This window comes from Lathyrus oleraceus, chromosome 4 (assembly GCF_024323335.1).
Source record: "Lathyrus oleraceus cultivar Zhongwan6 chromosome 4, CAAS_Psat_ZW6_1.0, whole genome shotgun sequence".
Lineage (NCBI taxonomy): Eukaryota > Viridiplantae > Streptophyta > Magnoliopsida > Fabales > Fabaceae > Lathyrus > Lathyrus oleraceus.
Window position 1 is genome coordinate 193089166 of NC_066582.1, and position 19092 is coordinate 193108257.

Sequence of the window (19092 nt, forward strand, 5' to 3'; positions counted from 1 at the left end):
AACCAATGCGCAAGAAACAATGACATGATCTAAAAACCGCAATTTCAGTCTTGATAAACATGAATTGAATTCAGTGCATCTGAGTTAGCATATATAACTCTGCATCCGTTATTTGCGCTATAAACGGCGCTTAGTCAATAAAACTTAATTGCATATATAAACACATTTGTTAAATTATCGAACACGCAACCTGACCTATCAAATACATGTATTTCTCACTATTTTAAAATTGTAATTATAGACTTAAAAAACTATTAATTTATTACTAAAATTTAATTATTATTAACATTATTATTTTTTATTAATATAGAATAACACTATATAATATGGTTTGTGCAAAGAAAATTTTATATGGTATATTTTGCTTTGGTCTTGTTGAGAAGAAGATTGGTGTATTTTATATTTGTGAAAAAGCTATTACAATATTCTTTCTTTTTCGTCCATCCATTTCATTTGCTGCAACATTTCATGGGTCTTGTTTCTCTATGGAGCTCCGAATCCTAATCCCCACTCTTTCAAACCCACTCGCCACCATGTTCTCTCTCCCCCGGTACGCCACCTCTCTCTCTCTCTCTCTCTCTCTCTCTCTCATCTTTCTCTCTCTCCATTTTTCTACATATATTTTTCTCCGTCTTTGTGTCTCTTCGCTTCACTCTTCGTTGCTTACGTTTCTTTCTTCCATCACTTTCTCAACTTTTTTTTTCTTCTGTGTGTAGGCTTTTCAGTTTTCAGTTTTCACTTGCTGGTTCTTTTTTTTCTTTTTTTTTTCTAAAAGACTTGATTTTTTTTCTTGGGGTTTATGATTCTGGAAAAGTTGAACACAATGCTCTTCTCACTGGAAAAGGGTCTTTATTTAATTTAGTAAATTTAATTTTTTTTTGAGTTTTTTGATTACTTAGTGTAGTATGTACTATGGTATAGTGTTAATAATGTTTTAAAGTAGTATTTATGGTAATAAATTTAAGTCTATGTAACGGTTTGAACAGGGATTAATTTTCCTTCTTCTTCAAGTATACAAATCATTACTTCAACAATGTTTTATACGTTTGTTTCTCTGTTTTCTTAATGTATAATACATGAAATTTGTGTGGAGAGTGAAAGTTTATGTTCTTTAATCATTACTCAGTTTTGTAGTGTAGTAGTAGCTTTTATCTGTCACTACTTCTTTTAGTAAAAAATGGGTCCTATAACAATTTTGAAGCTTTCTTTTGTTTTATTCAGTGATTAATAAATTATGATATTCAGGGTTTGTTTGGTTTTGATTCACTATTTGAATTTTGGATTCTGTGCTGAAATGTAAGTGAAGGAGGTGATTAGTGATTGCTATAGATTTTTTTTTTAATGCTTTATTTGTTGCTAATGAAGTTTTAGTTTGAGTATTAATTTTCTTGATGATTGAACTAATTTTTTTAATGTGATTTTTTGGTTTGATTAGGGGATTGTTGTGCAAGGGCAAAACATTCAATTGTTTTGTGGCTCTGTTATGTATCTTCTTTTGTTTATCTGCATATGGGTTGTGTTCTACGAATTTGAGACCGAGTTCGCCAGAATATGATGTTTGCGAGTCTTCGGTGAAAAATTGCAATTCGGGGTTTTCAGGAACTGTTGGTGGTGGCGGCGGTTTAGGTTCTGCATCTCCTTCAATCCACAACGGTTTTCAGAATGTGTGTCCTGATGCACATTCATTCCGCGCTCCTTCGAGTCTTAAAGCAGCTTCTTTAGGAGGTTCTGGTAATCAGTGCAATGGTCCGTTTTGTGTGGGATTAGCTCAAGATAGCGAGGTGACAAGGAGCATAAAAGGACTATTGCTATTCCCTAATACTGTTATTCATGTTGGCGTTATTTATTGTAATAATCTGCACACTGATTTACATAACATGTCACCGGAAGTATCCAACTTGCAAGAGAACTGCAAACTGGTTGTTCTTACTAATGACACAACTAGTCCCCAGGTTGAGATTCCGTGTGAAGACGCACCACATATTTGTTTCGAGCATCAAAGGCTTTCATTTGTAGGAAGCAAAGACAAAACCAAAGCTGAGTATGCGGTGAGAAACAAGGGATTGGCATCAAATGTCAAGGTATTGTAGCTTCTTTTGTTTATATTTTTTCAATATATTTGTCGATGAATTGTTTTCACTTTTGTAGATCATAGTTTATATCACCTAAACCTCAAGTATACTATTATTTGCCCTCTATAAAATTCTCCATTATAAGTTTCAACATGAATCTAGTAGCATTTTTTGTCAATGGTTCTGTATTATGCTCATATGATGCATGAAAGGCATGATGATTCCATCAGGCGTTCTTATGTACGCTCTTGATTCCATCAAGTGCGAACTGATCTGTGGCTTGTTATTTCTTGGTTATGGATTATTGAAGCTATAACTTCAACAATGCCCTGTTTGGATTTGCCAAGATGTTAAGACCATACCAAGAAAGTGTACTCCAATGATTTCTTCACCCGCTTCTATATCATTGTGTCTAACCTAATCGCTCTTAGAAGACAAGACATGAATTTTTATCTGTTTCTTTGCCTATATGCCTTTCAATAACTATATAGACAAACATGCTACACATGGAAGGTTTGTCATGGTCCTCACATTTGTTGGTTTGGCCCTTGAACCTGACTGATTCCCTGTTTGGACTTACTAAGATGTTTTAGACCATGACCAAGAAAGCGTACTCCAATGATTTTTTCACCTGCTTCTATAACATTGTTTCTAACCTAATCGCCTTTAGAAGACAAGACATGGATGTTTATCCGTTTTTTTGCCCACATGCCTTTCAATATCAATATAGACAAACATCCTGCACATGGAAGGTATTCCATGGTCCTTACATTTGCTGGTTTGGCCCGTGAACCTGACTAATGCCAATCTAGGATGCACAGGTACAGACTGCTTCAATAGCGGGTACGAGATATGGCAGTTTAAAGACAAAGTAATGAGGAAAACTTGAGTACCAGTTAAGTACTGATAGGAGTAACATTGAGTATCACATAGACTGCTTCTCCTCACCATACTTACATCTCTTGGAGCTTATTTTGCGATTTAGTCACCATAGGTTCATCAACATTTGGGACATCTAATCTCTAGTAATTACAGGTCATGATTTATAGGATGTTTAGAGAGTAGACAGTAAAATGTGAGTTTTTTCCTTTCGAAAACATGTCTCCTTTTATAGTTTCTTTCTTTCCTGATAGATAATAAATCAGCTATGTCTCCTTTTACTATACTGTCATTTTCCTATTTGTGTTTCTACAAATAGCAGAAGAACTCCTTTCATATGAAAATTAATAATTTTGCTACTTGTATATGCAGGTTACAGAGACAGCAGATGTAGATGCATTAGTTTTTGGAAATCGGGTGTCTCTGCTTGAAGACGTTGAGGTGCTGTTTCCAATGGTTCAAGTTGGAAGTTATGTCTCTAAGTGGATCACCGTAAAGAATCCTAGCCATCATCCTGTTACGGTGCAGCTTATCTTGAACACAGAAGAAATAGTTGATGAATGCAGAGGTCCGGAAGATATAATACAAAACTTTTCAGCTGCTAATTTAGTCATAGATGAAGTTATTTCTGCAGCAAAGTATGGATTCTCGGTGACCGAGAGTGCAGTAACAGAGGCATATGTGCACCCATATGATTATGCAACCCTCGGGCCGATAATATTTTATCCATCCAAGCGATGTAGATGGAATGGTTCAGCGTTGATCAGAAACAATCTCACCGGGATAGAGTCGATACCTTTAAGGGGCATTGGAGGTCTGCGTTCCCTAGCTTTACTCGAGAGGTCTGAGCATGTTCAGAATGTTAATTTTGATCTTCAAATGCACAATCTCCTCAGTTTCTCGCTTTTGTATTCCTTACTTCACATGAAAGACATGATTTCTGTCTGCTCGCAGCCTTTAGTGAAAGAGATATATGCGAAGAACATGGGGGATTTGCCGTTGGCGGTGAAAACATTGAGAGTTTCTGGGAGAGAATGTGGGTTGGATGGTTTTAAGATACAAGATTGTAAAGGTTTTTCTCTTGATCCTGGTGAGTCGATAAAGCTTCTGATATCATACCAAACCGATTTCTCTGCAGCAACGGTACATCGAGATCTTGAACTTGCTTTACCTTCTGGCATTTTTCTAATTCCAATGAAGGCGAGTGTCCCTTATGACGTGCTATGTAACTGTAAGAAGTTCTTGTTTTGGACGCGAGTGAAAAAATGGTTGCTTGGAATCATACTGTTTGCATCCTTATTTTTCATGGCGTCCTTGGATTACTTGTGCAAGAACGATAGTAACTCCGTGCATATCACGTTACAACATTCCGGGAAAACTCCGCTAGTACTGCCTTGTAATCAGAGAAAGGATAAGTTATCCATGTCCGGTAAAATGACTAATATGGTTTGCTCGGCTGGAAAAGGCACAGCCTCGCCAATTCGCACCACCTGCGTGAGTTATTCATATGATCTAAGCGAAACCTCTGACAAGGATTCGGAAAACCGTAAACAGTTTAGTCTTTTGTTGGATACTCCAAAGGAAGAAAAGTCGTCAACAACCGCAGTTCAGACCTCTGTCGTTACGAAACCACCCCAACAGAGTGAGATAAAAATCAAAACAGGAAAAGAAAAAGGTAGACGAAAGAAAAAGAATAATAAGAGTTTTGGTGCAAAGTTAACCGCAGTGTCTGAAGTTTCAAGCAGTCGAAGCGGAAATTCTACACCCTCATCACCCTTGTCCCCGGTCGCCCCAGCATCAACAAAATCCACCAGGCCATTGTCCCCTGATGTAGAGCAACTCCAACATCATAACAAATTTCAAGCTTCTACATCTGCTTCCAAGAAAAATACTTCGAAGCATAGGGTTCCGGTAAAATCCCTTATCGACAATGCTGCTTCTCCTAAAGTTTCAGTTTCAGTTTCACCTTCACCTTCATCAAGTGATGTTAGTATACCCTTTAAGATGTTATGTGCTGCTTCTCCTCCCATGCCGGCTATACCTTCTCCGTCGTTGGTGTCAACATCTAGTTTTAGCTTAAGTCGGCGAGCTCCGGGATCGAAACTCGACAAGCAAAAGAGTGTATTAGCACCGAAAAAGATAGGAGTTGCAGATGAGTACACATATGATATCTGGGGTGGCCATCTTTCAGGGCTTCATTTGTTAGTTCCAAAAGATGTTACTTGCATGAAATCTAGTCCTGATGAAAAGAACTTCAATAGCTTCTTTGTTGGGGAGCCACAGTCAATAAAATAAGAAAAAATGGCTATTAAGATGAAATACAAAATTCTCTAGCTTTTTCTTGACTTGCACTAACAACATGCTAACTTTTTCTTGAGAGTGTGCTCTTTTAACTAAAAATCTCATATTTGAATCCTGCCACCGCAAATTATTTATAAAAAATAGATAATAATTTGAGTAAAAAAAATCGATATTAATCACACTCTCAACACACATGATAAATTTACGAAAATTTTCAATCCACACTCTAAAATCTGAAAGTTCATTGAAATGACTTTTTCTGTAGTGTATATTGTCACAAAAATAATTAATTTCAAACTTATTTTATGGCAACTTCAAAGTAATAAAAATGTCATGGATCTCATGATTGAGGACACTTTAGTTTAAGAATAAAAGTTACATAAATGTTAAGGATTTCATTGTAGAATTTTTAAATTTTTAGGCAATTTTTTTTATTTTATTAAATTATAGTTATTTAAAATTTTCTTCTTATTTTGCTTTTACAGATATTAACATGTAAAATTTTAAGGTATTTATCGTTCACTCTTTTATTTTACACATTGTTTTACTCTTTTTTATTTATCATACATTATTTTGTGCAGCCATGACTTCAATCAACTACAAATCACTTAATAATAGCAAGCATTTTAAATATAAAGAAAATCATGCATATTGAACTCATTCTTAAAAAAAGAAAAGAATTATTAGTACAATTAATAAAGAATTGGATGGAAGTAGTTTTAGAGAGCTAAGTTTTAGAACGTAGAATTGAACAGAGCACTAATCACATTCTTTGAAGATGGTTTTTGTTAATGGAATGAATTAGTAGGTAATATTAATTATTATATATTTTATTTATTATTTTAATTTATTTAATTATTAAATAATAAATTAATAGAAGTTGTGGTTTTTGTTAGTGGGATGAAGTAGTGGATTATCTTAATTATTTAACTATATACTATGATAGTGGAATGCAATAATAAGTAATGTTATTTAATTAATTATATATGTTATCTATTATGTTTATTTATTTAATTATTAATTAATGAATAGATAGATTAATATGAAGAATGATTTTTGGGTTAATGGAATGAAATAGTGGATTTTCATTAATTAAATAAATAATTAATAAAAACAATATTTGATAGGAAATTTAATTATATTTATCTATTAGTATAAACAATTTGTTAATATTTATAGATCAACAATTTTTATTAATATAAGTATTTAATCTTAATATAATTTTCAAATTTAAAATCGGTGTAAGTGGTATATTAAATATCAATTTTAAACAATTATATTATTATTAAAAATGTTGTAGCACTAATCGTACATGTCACGAGTAGGGACAAAGTTAGAAATTTTAAATTGTGGGGATGATATATTTATTTATAAATTAGTAATGTAATATATGAAATTCATTTTATAAAAGAAAAATTATATATCATTTTTTTTTAATTTTTTATGATATTTAATTTTTAAAAAATATTTAATAATTTTCTTAATTTTTTATTTATGTAATTTTCTCAATTTTATTATTAACAAAATTATATATTCATCTCTATATATGTAAATAATTAATATTGTATGAGTAATTATATGTGATATTTAGTGATGATATTTTAATGTTAAAATAAAAATATATAGAATAAAAATTATTTTAAAAAGTTTTACTAAAAAAATGTTTTAAAATTAAACACAACCAATTTGACTATATTTTAATCAATTATATTTTAATTTAAAAATAGACATTCAAAATAAATAAATAAATAAAATATATATATATATATATATATATATATATATATATATATATATATATATATAATATATATATATATATATATATATATATATATATATATATATATATATATATATATATATATATATATATATATATATATATATATATATATATAATGATAATTAAAAAAAATTAAAAATATAGTGGATGTACATGCCCAAGACTCACACGCCGAGCTCCGACCCGAGTCACGAGTTCATAGCACTTATCTTCTTTACTTATTTTTAATTCAAATTAAACAAATATTAGATAAAAGTATTTTATCACACATAAATTAATAATTAATAATAATTGTATATTTAAAATCAATTAATTATTATTAATTTTCTTATACGCTAAAAAATATGATGCATAGTATTATTCTTACTCTTTTTATTATATATAATATATCATTTTACTTTCTTTTAGTTTTATGAATGTTTGTTAACATTTATGTAAATTAACATATGTATTAAATTAGACACACAATTGATAAATAAATATTTATGTTATATATTTCAATTTAATATTTTAAATTATAATATTTTTATTAATAATAAATAATTAGGTGGAACCCGTACACAGCACGTTTTATTAAAATTTTCCTTTAATTTGAGCTCTATAACAAATGTAATATTTTATATTTCTGTTTCAAAAATATTTTGATTTGAACTCATTAGGAAATAAAAAGGATTATTATTTAAAAAAAAAAAGCGACAAAAACAACTAGTTAGTTTTGTTTGTTTGGAACTGGGGTTAGATTTCAATTTAGGGAATATTTGTCTCTGTTAGTGTAATAACTCGAGAAACTGGGTTGCTTAAAAAGTTAGGTGTAATAATTGTCCAAAACTAAAGAAGTTCCGTGTTTATATATATATATATATATATATATATATATATATATATATATATATATATATATATATATATATATATATATATATATATATTCAATGTAAAAATTAAACGTTTTGTAACGTTTAAGCTCTCGTATTAACGGAGTAAAATCATTTTGATATAAATCAACTATCACGTACGTGCAATTTACAAATTAAATTAAATGGAATTCTTTCTAAAAAATTTTAGTGCTATGCTTGTTCTAGGACAGATTCAAGCCCCAAATCTCTAGTTAAATTGAAGGAAAAAAACCCTCAATTTCAACGAAGTGCTCTCTCGGGTAAGTTACCTGTTAATAATTGTATCAATGGTCCTACCACTTCCAAGCAGATGGGAAATTAATGGTGTTACAGAATTAACACGATTGTAGCAACTTGTTTTCATGTGTCATGTGCGCATATATTAGTTTGTATATAAAGGACTAGACCTTTTGTTTTTTGTTATGGCATTTATTCAAATGCATGCGGTGCTCTTGGATCTCTGATGTTTGGATTGGTCTAACCCTAAATTGTGAAGTGTATATATATATATATATATATATATATATATATATATATATATATATATATATATATATATATATATATATATATATATATATATATATATAATATATATATATATATATATATATATATATATATATATATATATATATATATATATATATATATATATATATATATATATATATATATATATATATATATATATATATATATATATATATATATATATATATATCAAATATCTTGGATCATCACAATTGTTATAATATATATAAGTTGGGTAAACCTAATAAACCTAGTAAAATCCATTTAATCTCATCTAAAAAATGGGTTAGGTCGGGTTATCGGGTTAAAAAAAAATTTAAAAAATGAAAAATCATTTAAAATAATTGGGTTATGATTAAACTCACTCCTAACCCACAAAATCCATGAATTATTGAGTGATTATTTTTCTTGAATATTTTTTTTTGTAATTTGATGAGGGATGACTTTGATGTCTTTAATCTTGGTTGCTTAAATTAAAACCTTTTGAACATACATTATGGAAAAAAATAGTTATTAGCGACATGATTTTCATGTCACAAATGTGAAAATTATGTCACAAACCTAAATTAACGATTTAGAAAAAAACGAGGCAAAAACACTTATGACAACTTTTTTGTCACATGAAAATCACGCCACAACTTTGCCTCGTGATTTTCACGTCACAAAACTTTGCTGTGTAGTAGACCTGCAAATCAAGTTGGCCGATTTGCCACGCGAATTTTATGACATAAATATCAATTTCGCATCGAGTTTTAGACGCAACTAAATTGAAAACATTATTATTAATTAGCGTTGTGTTGGCCGTATCGTAGATTGATTTTTTATTTAAAAAATATTTAATAAATAATTAAAATACAAATTAAGAATAATTTTTTTATAAATGTGTTTACAATTAAAAATATTATTTTTAATTAATAAATAAAAATACTAGTAATACTTAAAAATATAGATTTTATTTAAAAATGATTAAATTTAAAATAATTCAAAATATTTTATAAAAATTAATATTTAAAACTAAAATAATAATAAAAAATCAATAAAATAACATCATCCTCATTATCATCCATAACTTCGTCCACATCACCCCATTGAATTATTTGTTTGATTCTCATGATGTGAGAGCAATTGTCACATTATATCCTCCATCTCAATTTGTCTCTTCTTCATTGCCTCCATTTGGGCATTTATCGTCGCCTCACGTTTTGCCGCCTAGCGTCTCGCTTGAGTTAACACCATTTGTCATATTGTTTCCATCATTTGGGGTGTCAATTTTTATGGACGTGACATTTCTTCCACATCCACTCTTTCAAATAATGTTCTATCCCTTAGTTTGTAGTTCTCGACCAAAGATCCAGCACCAAAAAAACATTTGTTAAGTCCTCTCCCGCCATTTACTAAACTCCAAATATAAAGATCCACACGATCATCAATCGGACTTGAACCTATCGAAGTATACTGAAGATTTTGAACTAATAAAAATTCTGCGAGTAATGTCTTATAGTCTTCCTACACATACAAGAAAAAAAATTTAAACTAAATATAGTTTAAACAATTTAGTTACATACAAGAATTAAATAAAATAAAATAATGAAATATAGCCACGTGATTTTCACGTCACAAACAATATTAAATTAGTTGTCACATGAAAATCATGCCACAACTTTGCCATTAAATATTAATATAACTTAAACAATTAATTCATATACAAAAATTAATTTAAATAAAATAATAAAATATAAACAACTTACCAAAGCTAATCTTGTATGTTTGTTAACAAAATCCCCCAATTTTTTGGTACGAGTCTTTGCAACCAGCTCATTCATTCGTGAGTCTCCCTAAATCCTTTGACTAGTTAATAAAATTAACTTTAATTAAAAATATATAGTAAATCAAAATATAACTTAAAAAAGTAGTTATAATTACCATGCGTTGAGCATGTTCGACAATACTAATGCTTCTAAACTGCATTGAGCTGACCCTCCTTTTTATATGCTCTCATTTTCTTTGCAATTTCAGATCTTGCCTTAAAAGTAGGTGCATTAACACATTCTCTATACACGAATCATTAAGTAAAATTACAAAAATGATCAATTCAAACTTTTCACGCTCTTCATCTATATCATTCTCATCATCTGATCTGATATTGTCCTCAAATCCAAACTCTTCATTCTCTTCGTCCACATTATTTTCTTCCAACAATATAGATGCATCAACTTGATGACCATCAACCACTGTATCACAAAAACTTGTAATTTGTTCAACTTCAATCACATCATTAATTTGAGAAATTTCATTAACTTGGTAAGCAACGTCTTCCACCAGACTGCCAATTTCAATATGATCAAATGATTTTTTTTTGATTACAACACACCACCCTTGTTTACGTGGCACAATTGAAGGATAAGGAACATAATAACCTTTCCTAACAATATGTGACATTACGAAAGGATCATACTCTTTGTACCTTCAGTCCATTCGAATCTCAACAATATTATATTTCTTATCTATTTTTGTGCCTCTATGAGATGGATCATACCAACTATAATTAAAAAAAATTATTTTCTGAGTCCAAGTAAATTGTATACCAACTCGTAGATATGTGTAACAATGTCATAAAAGTCGTCTTCACCACCATCTATAACTCCTTTTACGAATACACCAATGTTTATGTTTTTTCCCTTTACTCCATGTCTAAGTATGAAATTTATATTCGTTCACAAAGTATGTGTGCCATTCATTTGTGCTTTGAATAAGATCTTCAAACAAGTTTCACAAATGGAGTATTTCTTGAGTCGGTGCAACAATACATGACAATTGCTCCTTAAACCATGCTGGAAAATACGCATGAATGTGACCAATAGTTTCTTGTTCACCGGTAGTATGAAAATAAGAGGTGTTAAATTCCCTATAAATACATACACTATAAGTTTGAAGGTAATAAGTTTTATATTCACAATGTAAAGATAAATAGATAGTTGGAGTATACTTACTCAAGATATGGTTTAACTTCAACGCAGTTAATCAAGACATGAACATGCACATATTATATTTCTTTTTGGGTCATCTAATGCACATTCTTCTTTTCAGAGGGACAACCTGGAAGACCGAAGACTGATAAGGTAAATTGACTTCTTTCGTTAACATTTACTGCATTCATTATGATTCTTGGAGTTAACATAAAGTGATTGAAATAATGATTGCAAAAATGTGATGTTTCCCGATGCAAGTAATGTGCACATATTGATCCTTCAACTTTAGCTTTATTTTTCACCGATTTATTTGAATCACCCATGAACCTTTCAAACGGATACATCCACCTATATTGGACAGACCCGCCAAAATAAGCTTCATATGCAAGATGCACATGTATATGTTCCATAGATTCGAAAGAACCAGTCATAAATACTTGCTCAAACTTACAGAGAACGAGTGGAACATTTTAGTCCAACTTAATGATGTCATCCACTCTTAAAGCTGACGCACAAATATCTCTAAAATATTGACTAATTTCAGCTAGTGGATTAATCACATGCTTGGGTAGTGAACCGAATGAAACCGGAAGCAATCGTTCCATGAAAACATGGCAATCATAATTTTTCATTCCATGTAACTTCCCAGTGTCGCGTTCGGCACACCTTGCTAAGTTTGAAGCATAACCATTAGGTATTCTCAATTCATTTAATCATCGACAAACCGCTTTACCTTCTTGGGAAGTTAGACTGTAAGTAGCCTTGGGTTTTAATAATTTTCCATTCAATTGAGGCTTCAACTCCAACTCTTTTCGATTACACCAAATTTCCATGTCTTTTCTAGCATTCTCATTATATTTTGTTTTGCCTTGAACATCCATCAATGTATTAAATACATTATCAAAAAAATTCTTCTCGATATGCATAACATCAAGATTATGTCGCAATAAATTATCTTTCCAATACAGGAGGTCCCAAAATATAGTTCTTTTTGTCCAATTGTGTGTGATCCCATATCCTTGAGGTATACATGCTTTACCATTATTTGTGAATTTTTGCAGTTCACAAACCCGATTCCATACTTCACTTGGTGACAATCGATGGGGAGGCAAATTTGTTACTCGCTCATCTTTTTTGAAATCATTCTTGTTTCTTCTATAGACATGATGTTCTGGTAGGAATATGCGGTGACATTCAAACTACTAACTTTTCTCCCCTTTTTCCAACATAAACACCTTGGTGTATTCCATGCAATGCGAACAACCCATTTTGCCATGTGTAGCCCAACCAGACAACATGCTATATGCAGGAAAATTGTTAATAGTCTATATCCATGTAGCTTGCAAAGTAAACTTTTGTTTAGAGGATATATCATAAGTCCATTCTCCAATCCACAACCTCTTCAAATCATCAATTGAAGGTTATAAATACACATCGATTTCGGATTTTGGACTCGACGGTCCTGGAATGAGGAAAGTAAAAAACATGTATGGTTTTGTCATGCACATCTCAGGAGGGAGGTTGTGCGGGGTTACAATAAGTGGACAACAAGAATATCCACTTCCCGACGCTTGGAAATATGGAGTAAACCCATCAGAGCATAATCCAAGCCTCACATTTCTAGGTTCTGCAACAAAATCAGTATGTATCCAATCAAAGTGTTTCCATGCCTCGCCATCAGATGAATGTCGCATAGTGGCAAAACTTGTTTTGTTTGTATGATGCCATGTCATTTGACTTACACCGTGTATTAAAGAAAACATTCTTTTTAACCTTGATATTATCAAAAGACAAAACACGAACTTCACTGCTACACGTTTTTGCTTACAGTTAATGGCTTTATTGCGAACTTTATATCTTGGACTCTTACAAAACTTACATTCCTCCAATGCTCAATCATTAGTACCAAACTCATTATCATAAAAGAACATGCAACCACTATTGCAACAATAAATCTTTCTTACTTCTAAACCTAACTTCGAAACCAACCTCTTTTCATCATAAAAACTTGTAGGCAAGTTGTCTTTCGTAGGAGTCGCGTCCAACATGACTTTTGCAAAAAATTCCAAACACTGATCAGGAACATTTCAATTTGACTTGATAGACAATAATCTCACACACATTGATAATTTTGATTCTGACAACCCCTAAAACAATGACGTATTCATTTATTTCAACAACTGATAAAATCTTTGCGCTTCTTCATTCGGTAACTCTTCCCCATCAAAATCTTGAGGTTCATCATATGTCACGTTCACCCCAAAAGCATTGCCAACCATCTTATTAATCTGATTAAATTGTTCATCATATTCTATATGTGATAGACTACTTGAAGCATGAGTATTAGTAGTCTCTAGTACGTTACTCGATAGTTCTTCTCCATTATATGTCCTAACCCAATAGTTTTCTATGCAACCCCTTCTCTTCAAATGACGTTCTACTTCCTCTGGGTCACTAATTATAGGTTTACATTCAGATCTAAGACAAGGACATCTTACTCCTCCTCCACTTCGACAACATTCTTGAGCAAATGCTCACATGATAAACCCTTTAACCCCTTCCTCAAAATTTGATTTAAGTGCACGACTTCCTGGATATATCCTATCGTACATCCAACTACGATAGTACCGATAATATTCCATACTAAACAGTTGTACAATCATTTCCGTTTTAGTCAAATTATATTTACTTACTTAAATAAAAATATTACTTACTACATATACTAAATATAAATACTATATTTCATAACTATACTTAATATATATTTCCTTACTAAAAATATTTATTTAGAAAAGATATATTTAATAATATTTACTTAAAAAATATACTTATATTACTTAATATATACTTATTCAAATTGTATTTACTTACTTATATAAAAAATATACACTTACTCAAATTTTATTTACTTACTTATTTAAAAAATATATATATTTATATAAAAATAATACTTAATAAATATAATTACTTACTTAATATTTAATACTTATTTAAAATGTTTAATTAAAAATATATACTTATTTAATATATAATACTTACTTAAAAAATATATATTTATCTATAACAATTTAATAAATATTACGTTTATTCTTTTTAAAATAATCAATATATTACAATATTATGTTTGTCATATTTTTCCCAAATGTCGCCGCAGCCACCGAATTCCATCACCGACCACCGCGTGGCGCCCTCTGCCACAATATGAGGGTTTTTCACCATTTTGGTGATTTTCAGCAACCTTTTGTCTTTCATTGCATGTAGACTGTCATGTATGGGTGTGTATTTTCTCCTCCCTCTTTTTCAGCTTTCAATTTCACTATGATCCCTCTGATTTCCTGCGAGAAAATGGCAGGTTGTGCCAATTATGCATGTTGGGCTGCTGTTGTTGAAACTAAAATGTTGGTAATCATATTACCTATGTTACAAAATATTTTTTTCACTCGGACCCTCGATCCTTGACTCAGGCACCTACGATCATATTCTGGTAATAAATTGCCTTTCTCGTATTTAACTTATATGGACACACATAATTTACAAAATTGTATAATAATGATGGTCGAGAATCATCTAATGCTGTCCATTAATATGTTGTACTCTAAATAATACTTACAATATTTAGTGCATACTAATATTCCTCTAATATATCTTTAAGATAACTTTAACTTTTATCTTAGGTCAAATATTGTAAAATTTGGTATGTGCAAAAGGTGTTATGGGATGTCATCAAATTGGTATTTGATTGAAATGTATATTTTATTTGCTTGTACTTTCTCACAGACAAAATGATAGTCCATATAGATGTGTTTCATTTGAGAGTGTACGACATGGTTTTCGTATAAGGAATTTCTATAATTATCTCTCTAACTAGAATGATCACATCTTTATTCTATCTTCTTCTTGTGATAAATATACATGTTTATGTCATGAATCCTTAATGACTCATATTTTCAAAATGAGCCCACGACATATTACCTTACTAATATGTTAACCAAATCAACCCAATCTAAGACTCGTCTGAATCGCCATTGTCGTCTGACGATGATATGTCGACCTACCACCGACCATCGACCAAACTCTAGCTTCCACTGTTCCTCTGATGACCAATGTAATCACGGCGTCACCATATGGTGCAACTTCACTACCACCATCCACTTAACTCTGACCACTAACTCAGTTGTCGGAGCTTTTCCACCACCACTAACTACCTCAATTTTACTAACAACCATCACCATTTTGGTTCCGCCACTATTTTTTGGAGATCCACCACCACCACCAATCGAACTCCGACCAATGACTATACTGTCACAATTTCGTAGATGATCGATTGTCGCTAGTGACCACCGTAGACCTTCTAGACCACCAACCTCTGCCATCGAATTTCTAGTCTCCCCGTCTGACCTCTGTTGCTAGTTTTTGTCTATCTTGATAATGCGGAACTTTGTTTTGCAGGTTACTTTTAGGTGACATGCCTTTAATAAGGACACCGACTTTTGATGATGACAACTAATGTCTAATGATGACAATGACAAGTCAATCATAAGCAATTAAAGATGTAAACCAGGATATTAGGGTTTAATGGGCTTGACTAACTAATGATGGTAACCAAATAGAATATAACTCAAGCCTCATCTCAAGTGAACTCAAGCAAATGTCTAAAAGAAAGAAAACACCTGACAAAGTCTTGAAGTATAAGAAAGTCCTACATCGATTAGTCTGAATAAAAACATTATAAAACACAAGGGCATTCTAGTAAAAGTGTGTCACACCCCGACTTTGACCCTGATTCATCGATTTAACACATTCATCATAGCTATTGCATCTCTGCATAGAATAACATGTATTCCATACCGCATAATGCCTAGAATATCAGTCGAAATAAAATTTTGGATTTATAGGCAGGCCGCTTGAATTAATTGTCAAATGTGCGTTAAAACAACAGATGAAAAATTTCAAAGTCAAGCTTGCAGACATCATTTTTATTAATCTACATTTCGCGTAGTTTAACCTGGTGTGCTCGATTTATTTTTTTGGCTAATTTTTCGGGTACGTTTTGATATGTCTGAGTGTTTTAACCAGACGTTTTCTATTTCAAAATTTGACAAAAACCTGTATGTTTCCGAGAAGTTTATTTTACATTGATCATTGTGGTGCAGTCGTTTTAATTTTTCGAGCACTTTTACGCCCAATTTTTATTCATTTTTTATCCTTTTATTTTTATTTTTTAGTCAAGATGATCAGTGTAATTATTTGGAATTAATCAGTCATTCGTTTTAAAATTTTGTTATGTATTTTCATTTTAATTTAATTTTTCAAAACCTTTTTTATAGTTCAATTAATCAATAAAAGGATTAGAGGAAAAAATCAGATTTTTTAGTTGCCAACAAGGAGGGGACACGTGACATCAAATCATTGGTGTTTCCTTTCACATTGTTGAATTTGAGACGTTGGAATATATTAGCTGGCATTGGTTGGCAACAAAAATATTCCCCCACTCGTGGACACACGTATGAGCTCTCATTGGATACCTCTATTTCCAATTAAAAAGAAAATCAAATTTTGCTTCTCATAGGGTCATGCATCCACTCATAAAAATACCCACTTGACAAATGTTGATTCTAAGTGTTGGCAGCAATTTTGGTAAAACAAAGAGTGTTCACAAGATGTCATGTGTGATGTCTTAACATGAGATATCCTATGTACCTGCTGGAGTTGAAGAACATATGCAAGCAGGATTGTTTCAGAATGCCACTTACAATGCTAAGGCTTCTGATATTGGATGTACCTGCTGGAGCTAAATTGGAAGACATATGCTGCAGGATTGTTTCAGTTGACATACTCATTGTCATGGTAACTGATATGGCTGTACCTGCTATAAAAGGAAACTGGATTATCCAGGATTTTTCCAGATGTCAGACCCGATGTCATGACATCCTGTACACAGAACATTCAGTATGAATGTCTGGTGTTTTGTGATTGCACAATTGGTGGCAATCATTGGTTGATTTAAGATATGGCTAGCTGACGCATTCTATCAGGGATATCAACCATATTTGTTTATTTTCCAAGGAGATCTTTACAGCTGATATGAAAAGATTTGATTGGAAAATATATCTAGGGTTTTCAAGCTGTCCAATGTTTCTATAAAAAGGGACTCAGAAAACCTGTTTGAACACACAACCAAGACTGAGCGAAATTTAGAGAGAGAGTTAGGGTTTGTGTCTGTAGGTCATTCAAGTCATCCATTGATGATTGAATTGGACTGATTTGTCTTCTTGATCAAAGCTTTGAAGCAAGATCAAGAGTGTGTCTTCTTGATTGAAACTGTGAAGTAAAATCAAGAATATTGTAATTGAAAAGTATTTTCTTTTCACAAGGGATTGTTGTTTAAGATCACGGGTGTGTGATTGTAAGGGAAGTGAGTGGGTTCTCATATCTAAGAGTGCTTAGGTAGAAATTGCATGGGTAGAGATTAGGTGAGAAAGACTGTAACTTGGTGAAGTGTACGGATAGTCTTTGAACTAATTCTATTTTAGTGGATTTCCTTCCTGGCGGTAGCCCCCAGACGTAGGTGAGTTGCACCGAACTGGGTTAACAATTGCTCGTGTTATTCGCCTTACCATTCTGTTTTTGTGTATCCATTGTTTATAACCAGATATCAGTGTCGTAACATTATCTTCGACATCTTATATCTGATACCAGAATTTCAATTGGTACCAGAGCAGGCATCCTGCTCTGGTTCTGGGTGAGATCTAGGGGCAATACTTTCTGGTACAATGGAAAGAGATGGAGGATCTGTTCATAGGCCACCAATCCTGGATGGTTCTAACTATGACTATTGGAAACCTAGAATGGTAGCGTTTTTAAAATCCCTTGATAACAAGGCTTGGAAAGCTGTCTTGACAGGATGGGTGCACCCTGTAGTCACTAAAGAAGGAGAAGCCACTACTGAGAAGAAGCCTGGAGAACAATGGTCCAAGGAGGAGGATGATCTTGCTCTTGGAAACTCTAAAGCCTTGAATGCAATATTCAATGGTGTAGACAAGAATATTTTCAGGCTGGTAAATAACTGTGAAGTGGCAAAAGATGCTTGGGACATTCTCAAGACCACCTGTCGCATTACGCGAAAAACCGGCGGGAAAAGACACAGAGCCGCCACCGTGCGTTATTTATCCCAAAGGAGGGAAAGGAAACGCTCAAAGTAAACCTGGAAAGGAAATGGTCTTACGACCAGAGATGCAAGGATCGAGAGTCGGTTATGCGAAGGGAAGGTATTAGCACCCCTACGCATCCGTCGTACTCGACGGGATCCACGCTCAAGAGAATAGAAGAAAGGTTGCTAAATAACTGCTCAAAGAATGCACACACACTGGATTAAAACACAGATGAAAGACGGAAGAAAGAGACTCGGCAGGATGTCGCATCCTGGGCCTACGTAGTTTGTCGGACACAAACATCAGAGTCGACGTAGTTCGGGGGAACGGGAAACATGCTCGCTAGGATATCGCGTCCTATGCATACGTATCTTCTCTAACCAGAGTAAGAATCAGAGCACTCGTAGCTCGGCTAACGCACGCCAAAACAAACACACTGAAAGGAGACGTTGAGACGTCTAATGAAACACACAACAGGAAACGGAATGCCAATAAATGGGCTTA

General features: G+C 32.3%; 1 protein-coding gene across 1 annotated transcript; it reads left to right on the forward strand.

Moving 5' to 3' along the window:
• The first annotated feature begins 579 nt into the window (after positions 1–579).
• LOC127074468 (uncharacterized) lies at positions 580–5296 on the forward strand. The gene is made up of 3 exons (XM_051015795.1): positions 580–1296; positions 1436–2081; positions 3324–5296. The coding sequence occupies exons 1-3, from the start codon at positions 1235–1237 to the stop codon at positions 5244–5246; spliced, it is 2631 nt and encodes an 876-aa protein (XP_050871752.1). The 5' UTR covers positions 580–1234; the 3' UTR covers positions 5247–5296.
• The last annotated feature ends 13796 nt before the right edge of the window (positions 5297–19092 follow it).

Bases quoted from the DNA above. Each gene is read 5' to 3' on its own strand.
- LOC127074468 (XM_051015795.1), top strand. From the start codon at position 1,235: ATGATATTCAGGGTTTGTTTGGTTTTGATTCACTATTTGAATTTTGGA. The intron at 1,297-1,435 runs GTAAGTGAAGGA...TGGTTTGATTAG, and splicing joins TTTGGATTCTGTGCTGAAAT to GGGATTGTTGTGCAAGGGCA. The intron at 2,082-3,323 runs GTATTGTAGCTT...TTGTATATGCAG, and splicing joins GATTGGCATCAAATGTCAAG to GTTACAGAGACAGCAGATGT.